The sequence below is a fragment of the Urocampus carinirostris genome, chromosome 3 (assembly GCF_059441175.1).
Source record: "Urocampus carinirostris isolate Australia breed hairy pipefish chromosome 3, RoL_Ucar_1.0, whole genome shotgun sequence".
NCBI classification, from domain to species: domain Eukaryota; kingdom Metazoa; phylum Chordata; class Actinopteri; order Syngnathiformes; family Syngnathidae; genus Urocampus; species Urocampus carinirostris.
In genome coordinates, this window is record NC_142351.1 from 24,558,431 (window position 1) to 24,571,206 (window position 12,776).

Here is a 12,776-nt window from a genome sequence, read left to right on the forward strand (position 1 = left end):
TCTCTGCCAATAAATCAAAGTTGCTTGTGAGGAGAAGGAGGAGGAGGATGGAAATGGTTTAGGTAAAGCAAGACAGTGTGAATTCAGGTCATTCCAGGACAGAAGTTCCCTTCGTCGTGGAATACCTCCATCAAACATCATCCTCATTCTTGGTCACCTTTTCTAAAATGTGTTAGTTGTTAGGCGCTTTGCAGAGTGTTGTTGTAAGAACGGTGACTGGAACTGATTGCGACAACCATATTAAAGAAAGGGTCACGTAGCGTATATTTTCTCAGAAAGCTTTTTCTGCTCCCTTTCGTGGTGCGAAGATGTGAAATAGAATGAATAAGTTAGTGTCATCTCCAATTTCACCCAGATAGACATTTCAAAAGCCGATTCTCTCTCGGGAGAAATGGTGTAACCTCAAGAGAAAGAGAGAAAATATCGTTTTAGATACCAACGGTACTGTAAATCTTCGAAGAACTAACACTTTCATGGTAGTTCTTACTTTTAAAAGTTAAGTTTAAGAGGACTTGTGGAGATGGGCGCAGGAATGAATGTCTTTTCATCTTAATGCCAACTTGGGTAGGCTGAACCTGGCAACCAGTGATCAGAAACAATTGTTGGATACACAAAGTTGACATTTGATGTCAGGATGTGATGGGATAAGTTATATGATAGATTTTTTGACATAAGCCGTCAGTAATTGTAAGTAAGGAGTTTTCGCGGGGTGTGAGATAACATGTTCTCACTTCTTGGCTTTTAACTATTGAATCACCTGAGGCAGTGAGAAAAGTTATCAGTATGGAGAGAGAATTTTTCCGTGATGGAATTCTCCAATGTGTGTGTGATAGAGGGCCCATTTTTGTAGTTATTCTGGACTTGTGGAAACCTTTTCCACTATCCAGCCGTTAAACACCTCCACACAAGTCACAAACGCTTGGATGGTCTTGACCCGTTTTTATATGGCAGGTGTGAAACTGTGAAGACAATACAGAAACAAAAGCATGTGTCGATTATAATGATAGCATGTCTTGTAAGCGCAACAGAAAGTCACGCGACTAAAACAACAATCATCGGAAACTACTCTTTCACATGTGGTGACAGGAAACATTAAACGTAACATTTCCAACTAAACCTCATATTGTTACTTTCATGCTCTCTAAGAATATACACGTCTGGCCGTCTCCTGTGTCTGAATAGCACACGCATTGTGCTCTCTAACTTCCACTCCCTATTTTCTTAAAGGGCCGGCGCACACAAATAAAACTCACTTCAGTTTGGGAAGGGCACTATAGAAATTATTTTGGTTTAGTCTTCTGGCCTGGATGGATGTGTGTATGGCCATTTCATTAGGAACATACCTTTACCGTGATATCAGGTGTCTCACAATTTGGTACCTATTTCATTACACCATGATGGTTGACAAAAGTAGAACTGCTTTACCGGGAAAACAGGCAGTTATAGTGCACGGTCATTTTGAACCTGACCTCAGAAACAATGGCAAGAAAATTAAATGCCGGACAGATTGTATATTAAAAAAAAAAAACACAAACGGAAAATATTGCTTCTATGTGCTTTTGCTTTTTTCGTTGTAATACAACTTGTTCATGTTTTTACACACATCTCCATAATTAGCTTTTGTGGTTGGTCTTTGTTCCGCCCCTCTAGGACGAGTTAATTTGAAGTTTACATCCTATTCCATTTTGATTTTGAAGGATAGGAAGTGATGTCATAGTGGGTGCCATAATAAATAATGCATTTTAAAACATACTCATTGACACATGGCATTACCACAATCAGCAGCCATCTGCTTCGGTTGTTGTGCCGTTGAACCCATCGCATGTACGTTTCCAAATATATTATTGTCACGGTTGCCATGGCACCCAATTGGCCCCGCCCGTGTGGCGCCAGCTGCAGAATGGCTCCCTGTCAGTATTTAAACTCTGTCCTGTCAGTCCCCTTTTGTCGGTCTGTCTGCAAATTTTTATACGGCAAGCGCTTTTTCGCCTATCCCACTTTTTGCTCCTGTTTGTCTCTACGATCTGTTTTGATCTCGACAACGTCTGCTCTCCCGTCCCGAATTACGACCTGTTTTGATCTCAACCACTCCTGTTCTCTCGTCCCGAATAACGATCAGTTTTTGATCTTGACCACGTCTACTCTCCTCTCCTGGCTTTCGAATTGTTTCCGATGCCAACCACGGTTTTGCTCTCCTATCCCGGCTACTGACCTGTTTTTTCCGTTCCCGACACGCCATCGCTCACCACGGAAGTGGCACTCCCGCGTTCAGAAGGACCAGCTCCCCGCGACAAGCGATCACGGATAGTGTGTGCAATTCTTTCCCGTCTTCCCAATGAAACTGTGAGAAACCTTATGCGAGTGGGTCCTGACAATTATTTTGGAGACACATATTTTTGACGTATTTGACTAAAATTGCTAAGTGAGTCTTTGGTTTTGTCTGATGTATGTGGTGTCAATCTCACCATATTTTTATTATATGTTTCAGTTGAGTTTTTTTCCTTGCCCTACTGTAGGTTGTAGATCAGAGGATGTAGTAATAATAATCTAGACTTCTTGTTATTTAAGGCTATACAAATAAACATTACTTGACTTGTGTTGACTTTTACTATGTTTTGGATTAAAGTGGAGTTTGTATGCTAATTTCTTCTCAGCACTTTTGTGATTTAAGATGCTAAATTGTGTATCACAGACACACGAGGAGAGCAGAACAGCTTTTTGTTTACTTTTATCTTTAGGAATAGTGGCTGATGCCACTCAATAGTACGGAGGGCCACTATTTACGGTAGAGCGGCATTAGTAGAGTGCTCGTCTTGGGATTAAGAGATAGCAGGTTCGATTCCTGGCTCCTCTGTGTTATATGTCGAAGTGTGCTTGGGCAAAATACTGAATCCTTAATGCCCCTAATAAGCAGGTTGGCGCCTTGCATGGCTGCACGGTGTGTGAGTGTGTGCTAATGGGTAAGTGTGAAGCACATTGTAAAGCGTTTGGGAAGTCTTCATTGACTTGAAAAGTGCTATATAAATGCAGACCATTTACCTTTTATTTCTTGTAGGTCCCACCATGTTTAATAATCCCTGCTATTAAATGCTCCCTTTAAATGTCCGTCATCCATTTCTAACAAGGAGACAAAGTATGCAAATGTCATGACCACACTCAAAACAAGCATTCCTACCCACACTCTCCGAGCAAGTTTGATTTCCCATCTTATTCTTACCAACAGCAAGAAAAAACCTCAGCCGGGATCATGTCAGAGTGGCTGATGAGGCAAACGGGCAAGGAAGTACAAACAGCCCTGGCGGAGGGAAGCTCTGACGTGAGGTTGAGCGAAAGGGGCGCGTGTGCATAGTGAGCGCCTCCCCTCAATATTTCCCCAGTGACCGAGATCAGCCCGAGGCGTCGAGGTCAGCAGATAGTCCGTAGCCCATTGACAGCTGCTGGCTTGACTTTGATGCACCATCAGTGTTGAGTACCGCCCTACTCCCCCTCCCTCCCCCATCCAGTCTTCTCGCGCTCAACCACAAGCGTGTTTGCTCAACCTGAACGCATGCTAGCCTCTTATTATGCCGCCCATGCAAACTCAGTTTCTTTGCAGCTGTTTAATGGCCTCACGTCTGTTTTTGTTTGTTTCCTCCCCATAAGATTATTCCACCTTTATGGTTGGTCGGGGTTGGTATTATCCCTGGCATCTGTTCGGAGCTAGGGGGTTGGGTGTGGGTGGGGAATTGGGGATGGAGGTAAAGCGGCCCTCCTCTGTATCTTTAATGGGAAATCATGCTTCAGCCTCTCTCATAGTCTGTTAGTGAGGAATGTGGATGGATTTTTAAGGTAGGGATGACGGAGCATGGCCTGTTACTAACAGGCTCTGCGGTCAAAAACAAACACAAACACATGCACACGACATATCCTCCAGAATACCTTGGATTAATCTAATCAGGGCTGTGTTAGTCTAATTTACTTACACATGCCAGCACAAAACATTACCGGCACCTGTTTTCCTTGCACTCACCGTAATTGTTATTGAAACAATTAAAATGTTTGGTCTTCATGTTTGAGAATCTACAAAACATTTGTCACTGCTGTTGTTATTGTTGTACTTTCCCCTGCTGCGGCCATGTCTTGAAGACGAAGAAAAACCCTGCCCATAAGATTAGCAAGTTTATCGACGTAGCGCTGCTCGTTCCGTCGGGTGCCTAGAGGCAAGGCCACCAGGTTGTGCTACAGATTCCGTTATTTGGGAGTTGTTGCCAAAAGAGATCCTCACAGGGCTACACCCTGAAGCATCCTTCTGGGCATCATTTTAAAATGTGCAGTGTTTCTGTGGCAAGTTACATTTGTGACAAAGTTAACGTGACCAGACTTTGAAAATTGCAAACCAAGACAGGAAGGTTTTGATAAAAATCCAAAATGCAATACAGTGCAGAGACATCCATATACAATCTAAGTTGTAATTTTCTTAGTGTCTATAGATGAGGGTAAACATTGAACTAAAGGTAGAAATATTATTTGATAGTGACGTGACTTTTCAAAATTGAAAACTGAGACGCGAAAGTCTTGATGATATTTAAAAATGTATACAGTACCATTCATATCAAATTCAACTGGTAGTTTATTTAGTGGTTATATATGGCGGTAACAATTGAACAATAGATGTATGCTATCTCGTTTGTCAGTTCAACAGCAATTACATAAAGAGTCAATATTATTAAATTTTCTAGATTTGTTGTTTTCTCTGTGACTTCAGTTGGTGTTCTTTTTTCAGCATGTCAACAATTATGAAAATGTTTCCATCATTTCCTAAACTATTAGTATCTAAAAATATCAAATGTGGTAAATACCAGCAAATTTAATTATATGCTAACTAAAATGGCAAAATGATCACCATCTGCCTTTTTAGTCAATTTTTGTCAATTTAAGCATTATATTTTATACTTTTGTTGATTTAAACTTGATGTATTGGGAACATTATTTGGAATTTGTCATTGACGAGAACATGTTATGCAGCATTTGAAATGATCCGATTATTTATCATTTGCCTTTTATGACACTTCTTGTTATTTTTCTTGTATTACTAAAGTCAAGGTTAGTAAAATAAGTATATTAATACTTTTTAAATCGGACTCATGTAGGAAAATGAGAGAAAATACTTTGCCGAAAATTGTATTTGTATTCATATTTAAAACATCAATAAGTCAGTTCAATTAAAAAAAGAAAACCATCAACAATTAGTTGCTCAGTTCCTAAACACTCTTTTTTGATGCGTTACATGAGTCTTTTCAGTGCTTGTTGTGTTTTCTTTTTTTCATGTATCAAACCTTAAATGGATAAAATATAAATGTTAATTCTTCATGTCTTAAAACAAAAACAAACTCGGCATTTCACATGATTCTTATCGTTGATATTCGGGGGAAAAAAGTTGTAGTGATGTTCCTTTTGAGTTATCACATTGCTATCACAACAGTACAACTAAGAAATAATTCACTCTCTGAAAATGAAAAGTATTTGTGAGAGCGCAAATCATATTATAAGATCATTATCCTTATGTTCTGCTGGGGCTGGGGACACCTCTCAAAACCAGGACTGTCTCAATAATTTTTCATTTTTGTATTTTTGTTTTGCTGTGACTCCAAATTGAGAGCACTGAAAAATGGTGATAATTTTCTGTTTTTAATCTTTATTTTTCATGACCACTTAGCACGTTCTGCCTTTTTCATGTCTCCTCCGAGCCTCAGAGAACAACAAAAGACAGTAACTAACCCTCTAAACAACCAAACGCTTTATCTTGCGGAGAAGTGTACATCTTTAAATTCATATGGACGTTGGCAGCAGGTCCGTCCTTGTGTCAAGTGCTCTTGGCAGTCCATGTACGTGATAAATGTCTTAGCTGAAGAGTGAATTGCCGCTTGTCGTTGGTAATCATTGGTTTGTCAAACAGCATGTAATGTGCTTTTATTTATGCCCATTAGTTTTGGGAGAAAATGACCGGCTATGGTCCAGACTGACACTGTTGGCAAGCAAAGACAGGAGACACGGTAGCCAAGCAGGGACAAGAAACATGCAAGTGTGGCTTAATTCATGCCAGTGGAAAATTCAACTGATTTGTTTCGCTTCATGTACAACCTGGGTGGGAAAACCTTTTGAGTCCCAGCCTGCATTGGTTTGAATAAACTGTGCGCAGGAACGGAAAAAGAAAGAAAAAAAATCTGACATATTTCATTTGTTTTGTATATGCCGATGGAGAGACTTGAGTCACATACCCTGGCAATACATTAGGAACATAGATAACATAAACCAATCAATTATTTTATCATTTGTATGTACCTGCACCCGTTGTGTATTATCGTCTAAGGACCATTTCATCATTGGTTTTGAAAAACACAACAGATACAAATAAATATATTGATTTACAAAAAATAAATCAATTCAGAATGATAGCAAATATATCCATTTTTAAGCACAAAAATTGAGCATTAGCATTGAAACACTCAATGCAATAGGGCTACTTTAGTTCAGTTTTATTGCATGGCATTTAATACTTGACTACTAAAATGTATGTAGAATAGAATAGAATAGAATATACCTTGATTGTCATTGTTACAAAATGGGTTAACATATTGTGACAACGAAATTGGTCTATGTATGTATAAATGTTAAAAAAATGAATATACAGAAAAATGTAGCCAGATTTGTTAAGGTTGGCCGTAAGCGCAATGAAATGTATAGTTTGTATGGGGGTACACAAAGGGACAGAGGCCAAGAAATATATGCCAATGGAATTGTATTGCCTCAACCAAATACTTATATTATAAATACATTTATATAACATATTCTCTGTTTGATAAATGGTATTCAGCATATACAGCTACAATGGATGGTTTGTAGTGGTGTGCGGCTTTGGCGACATCCAGTGGACATATTTAAACTGGCAGGTCATTGTTTGATGAGAAACATTTTTTTTTTCTTATACTTCTCCCAGCGCTGTCTTGCAGGCCAGATTGAATCTGTCGGTGGGCCTGATACAGCATTGCATTGTGCACAACTATGGTCCAAAATCCTAATGACTTTCAAAGAACTCATGCCATACATAATATTAGTTGACCGCTGTGTCATTTTTTTTTTTCCCTTTCAAACAATTGAAGGGGGGATTGATCCTTAGTGAAGTGTGAATGGCAGATCAAAAAAGATTTGGGTAAAGATCGGACCCAAAGCATTAAAAGCCCCTCGCTCTTGAAGACCCAGACGTCAATTTTTGCCCAAGAACCTGCGTGTCCTTGAGCTTGATCAAAGCTCTCGCAACAAAGATGGTCTCAGAAGATCCTCTGACCTTAACTGCCTTTAACTTCTGCATTCCTCGTTACTTTCGCTGGTCTCTGTTCACCTGCTTGGCTTCCTTGTTACCGCTTTTCCTCCGTTTATACTGCCGTCTAGGCTTTCGGAATGCCAATGATGCGATTCCGGTGTATTGCAAACACCAGAGAACAGTGATTAAAGATGACACATGGAAGCCTCACACGCCTTTCCTCCTCTTTCTGCTCTTTTTTTTTCGCAGGAGATCGCGGCTTACTTGATAACGTTTGAAAAGCATGAAGAATGGCTAACAACGTCCCCTAAAACAAGGTAAGACAATTATGCTGTCATCTCAAAAAAACATAACCTGTGATTCATTGTCCTTTCATTCCCCAGCAACATATTTTAAGCTCTGAACTTTATGGATGATTTCACACTGGTTCTCCTTTCTTGTTCCTCCAAAGACACAGTAATAAAACGAATGTGAACATTCTCTATAGTAGCTACATCAAATGTGCATATTTTTATTTCAATATACAGTACAGACGCTGCCTGATCTACGAACGAGGTAGGTTCCGGACGATCGTTCGTAAGTTGAATTGGTTCTTAAGTTGCTTCAGTGCTATATTTTGTATGTTTATGGTTTGTATAAGTATGTTAAGGGTTGTATGAGTAACCTGTATTGTTTTGTACTAAAAAATAGAAAAAATCTGCAAACTATATGTTCTATAAAGATAAATAAAGTCAGGTTTTACTTACCTTTTTACTTGCGCTTCAAGAGGTCCTCCTCTGTGGTTAAAATTGGCTAATAAAAATACCGTTCCGACCATTTTCTCATACGCGTCAAGCTTTCTTATTCCAATTTCGTTTCAAAAGAAACGGCTTGCCTCTTGCTCACACTTTACACCAACCATAGTGAATGCATGCACGAATATTAAACAATAAAAACTTCAATGTTCTTAGAGCACTAGCGATACAGTACACGTTGTTATGATTATACACAAAACAGGAAGTAGAAGTTGGATTTCTTCTTTGGTGTGGATGCTGGGTGACCTCTCACAGTGCCGCGCGGCGGGAAGAAGCACTACAGTACTGTCCTCTACTCGGAAAAAGGTGCACACAATACAAAATCTAACTTACAACAATGTCCGGATATTTTTCATCCCGGAGAAATTTATTCTAATACAGGTTTGACAGGGGTGGCTTGTGAGAGTTGTTTTGTAGTCGCAGGAGTAGGCTGGGCCTGCTGCCCGGCTAATGCTTACTCTCCCAACACCGCCTCAGTCTCTTCCCGGACCCAATAACATTCCACGGTGCACCCGCTAATGACATGAATATAAATGTGAAATCTGCATTTATATAGCGCCCCTGATCAGCTTTTCTTTGCGCTCTTCTGATTTTCCTGAGTCTGACTTAATTGATGAAAATATGTTCAATGTAACCCGCTGCTATAATACTAGCTGTCGCTGCGCTTCAGTTCATTTTGGGTGGACATATTGACTTGTGCTCTCTTTAAATTTATAATGCATTTAATGGCTGGATGTCTAGAGATCAGTTTTAAACTTTTTTTTTTTTTTCATGAAGTCCCGTTTTCGAATCTTAACCTGCAAGAAAAACACATTTGGTCACAAATGTCAGTTTGGGACAACAAAATGAGTTGGCTGTTGAAACAAGGTCTCAGACTGCCAAAGTTGACATGTTCATGCATTTTGAATCAGGCCGATATGTTAAGCGAGCCTTATTCCTTCTCAGCAATTTTGCTATGTGGCAAGAAGCTAGGATCCTCATGCATGTGTAAATGGGACCCTGGGCTTTTCAACACAGCCCCTATTCCTCATGCTCCTTCTTCTGGCACCGTCTCCCTGCGGTCTCATTTCTGTAAATTCAGGGGAACATGACAAGAGGTGTGCAAAATACACACTGGTAATTAGAATACATTCAAAAAAGAGCAATGTCACGTTCTATTTTTTATCAAGGATTTTCATCCCGAGTACGACCTAAGAATTTTCATTCTGGTTGCTACTATTTCTTAGCAGCATGCAAAGGGTGAGATTCTAGTGAATGATGCATTGGTGAAATATAATCATTATGGCTGGGAGGATACAGATACTAGCATTGAATCAGAGGGATGTCTGATTATGTACACAGTGAAAATGTCAAGGGTAGTCAATTGTGATCCTTATTTCTGGTTTACACACTCATGTAGATTAATCAAAACTTTCTTTACAGTTAACAATTTTAACAATTTCATCACTCTTACCAAAAGTGCTTATTTTTGTCTCCTCGTTGTTGTTTTAACATTAAAGAAACGATGTCAGCATCTGAAAATGCCATTCCAAAAGTAACTGAGAGTCATCGTTTGGCTTCACACAAACCTAAATTTAGAGTTATAATCATTTATAATGATAATATAATTCCCTCATCACTCCATGATTGTTGTACCATTGCAACTTTGATAATCGAGTGGTATTTTGTTTTTTTCCCATTTCAAAGCCAACAATTGGCTTCAACCTCTTCATTGTTACACTAACACTGGGTAGGTTAACAATCGGACAACAATTGGAAAATATTGCCATTATTCAGATTATGTGAAGCCATGTATACATAGAAAAAATTGCAAGTGAAGTCTTAGTCCGACTCTAAGTCTTTCTTGTGTTAGCCCTTTCATTTTCTTCTTACTCATGCATGTAAACACATTCAATTCATTGGACTGCTTTTCCATACGCTTACCTCTGATTTTTTTCCACGACAAATGTTATATAAACTCTGAAAGCCTCATGTTTATCGGTTAATGTGCCTGGGACATTCCCATGTCATTTTCTGCCCCATGGCTAAAGTGTCACAGGTGTAACTATTAAAATAAAATGGATGACACAGTTTTATCCATTCATTTATCGTGTAAGTCTCTGCTTTTCCTAGACATGTATGAGCACATTTGGATCCATACTAGACACAGGAATTTATCAATTATTGGAGCATGGAGGAATTGAGCTTGGCACTTTGTTAAATTTGGTGAGTTTCATGAATGAAATCTTCCTTCATTCAATGTCAAAATTCAAATGCGGGAACATCATTTACGTAATGACATGAACCCTGCTGTGCCCTTGTGATCATTTGTATTACTCACAATTGCCATGTATACGGGATGATTTAGTTAGTCTAAGAATATAACCATTTTATTCAGATTGATCCAAAATTCGGACTCCTGATCCCTGCATGTAAACATAGTACATTTGTTTTTCATAACTTCCCGGAATCTGTATCAATCAGAAACACTCAAAAAAGTCCAACACTTGAAGAAACACTCGAAGACACAAGCATATTCAGGTTTGTATCTCTACGTCAGAGACAGATAGGTGGTAAAGGAAACCCAAACGTAATTGAAAAGTAGTTGCTAGAATTAGACCATGTTAAAAACATACTTAGGAGGAAGGAAATTAATTTAATAAATATATAAATAAATATAACACCTATGCTATCCCATCATCTGATATAAGTTTTAGACAGTTTTGGGTGTGTGTCACAAAATAACACTGACTAAAGTTCAGTATTTTCTGCACTATACGGCACACCTTATTATAAGGCACACCCCCCAAAACATATGGCTTTCGTACATAAGGCTCATCAGAACACATATTACTGCAACAATTGGTATAAGTCATTGATATTGATCACATAACATTGTTTGCAACATGAATCTATCTCAGGTCGTAGCTGTGATTCTTCACTACTAGACCACCAATGGTACGGATGACATGAGAAAAGGCCTTATCACATTACTACACAATTTTTATTCACCGTGCCAGAAACACCGAGTTGCTCAGTACAATTTGTTCTGTGTTTTGATAAGTTAAACAATCCCTCCACTTCTTCACCTGTGGATCAGTAACATTGCAGTTTAATATGTTTAAGCGCACAAAACATGTTGTATACTATTTTCAAATACATTTTTCCGTTTTGCAACATGAGTGACGCAAAGGTGAAAAAATGGAAAGACTATTTAACCAATAAGAATGATGAACTAAATATACTTTGCAAATCGGTATTGCCGGCATGGTAGAAATAGTTTGATCATGGAATAAGGAATACTCCCGTTGCAATCGAGTAATGATCATCGAGTAATCGATCATTGCTCAAAATCAGTAGTAACCTACAAAACTTCGAGTAGGAATGCATCTCTATAAGTTGCATACGCATTTCTAATCTCATCTGCTGTAATTTGGGGTATATAAAGTGCACAAGATTATAAGGCACCTTCAATTTTCTGGCCAATTTGGAGATTTTAGGTGTGTATTATAGCCTGGAAAATACAGTAATAAGGATGTAATCAACGATGAATTACAAATGTCACTATTTAAAAGAAAATTTGCATTAATTTGATGCCCTTTTATGGGAAAATCAATATATTGCATAGACAGTCTTAAGCAATGATGGTTAATTCATATTTCGGATGTAAAAAGTACATTTTAAAATCACGATTATACTCAGCATCAGTATCTCTGACTACTATGTCTGGAAAAAACAAACTTGGAAAAGGACATTCAAAATAACAACTGGTCAACAAAGAAAAAAACAAAAAAAATCAAAAGACAAAGCTGAAGGATGTGCCAATATTGGAAATGTCACTGCTCTGGCACGCTGCAAAACGAGACAGGCCAACAATGACACTCCGCGTCACTTTTGATCCGGTGACTTTCTCCCCAGACGATTCCCGGGACGCTCAGGCCCAGTCTGTCACCGCTGGCTGTCACGTTTCTGTTGCTCTCTGGAGCCAGCCCGTTTTTGGACTCCAACCTCACGTCATATCTCGGTGCAGGTGCCGCAATATCACCAGGGAGAACAAACCCCACCTCCCAGCCCATTGCGGGTACATCAGTGAAACACCTGACAACACAAAAAACATGTCCCACGGTGCAACAGGAGCCATCACTTAAGGGACTGCTTTTGTGTGGATATCAACAAGGGAGGCACACTGAGAAGCGCGAAGTGTTTGTATTTTCCTGGATGTCAGGAAAAGGGCAGAGCGTCGGGATGGATGTCAGGCCAGGAGAGCTTGTCAGAAACGAAAGGGTGCCCCGCATATGTGTGATTGATGGCAACTGATTGATGGCTGGCCTCTGTATGAATGCTTTCCCTTCAAGGTAGGAGGTGAAAGGTCAAACATGGGACACCTGCGGTGAAGTGCTGCCGTAGCGTTCACGATCACACATCTGGTAGAGTGCACGAGCGCATACTAAACGGCAAGCGTGCATTCCGGCGGTGTGAGCGGGTCGACCCCTGCGGACGTTAGGCTAAGTGGGCTAATTTCCCCCCCTGCTATCTCCCGTGGAGAGGGTGAGCGAGGCATGATGGGAGGAAGAGGTAAGCAGCTGCAGGATCACACAGCTTGGCCCCGCGCACGCAAACATTCTGACATATGCGGCTCAGAAGCGTGCGAGGGGCCGATGGCTGCAGCTCGTCTCGGCTGGGCCAAGTGCTGAATCGAGACA

At 39.7% G+C, this 12,776-nt stretch overlaps 1 protein-coding gene across 5 annotated transcripts in view; it reads left to right on the forward strand.

Moving 5' to 3' along the window:
• The window catches only part of camta1a (calmodulin binding transcription activator 1a), a 517,270-nt gene that overhangs the window by 202,930 nt on the left and 301,564 nt on the right, over positions 1 to 12,776 (forward strand). For all 5 annotated transcript variants that reach the window (XM_088331228.1, XM_088331227.1, XM_088331229.1 and 2 more), the window contains exon 4: positions 7,550 to 7,617. In XM_088331228.1, the coding sequence (XP_088187354.1) occupies positions 7,550 to 7,617 (68 nt within the window). The remainder of the gene's footprint in view (positions 1 to 7,549; positions 7,618 to 12,776) is intronic.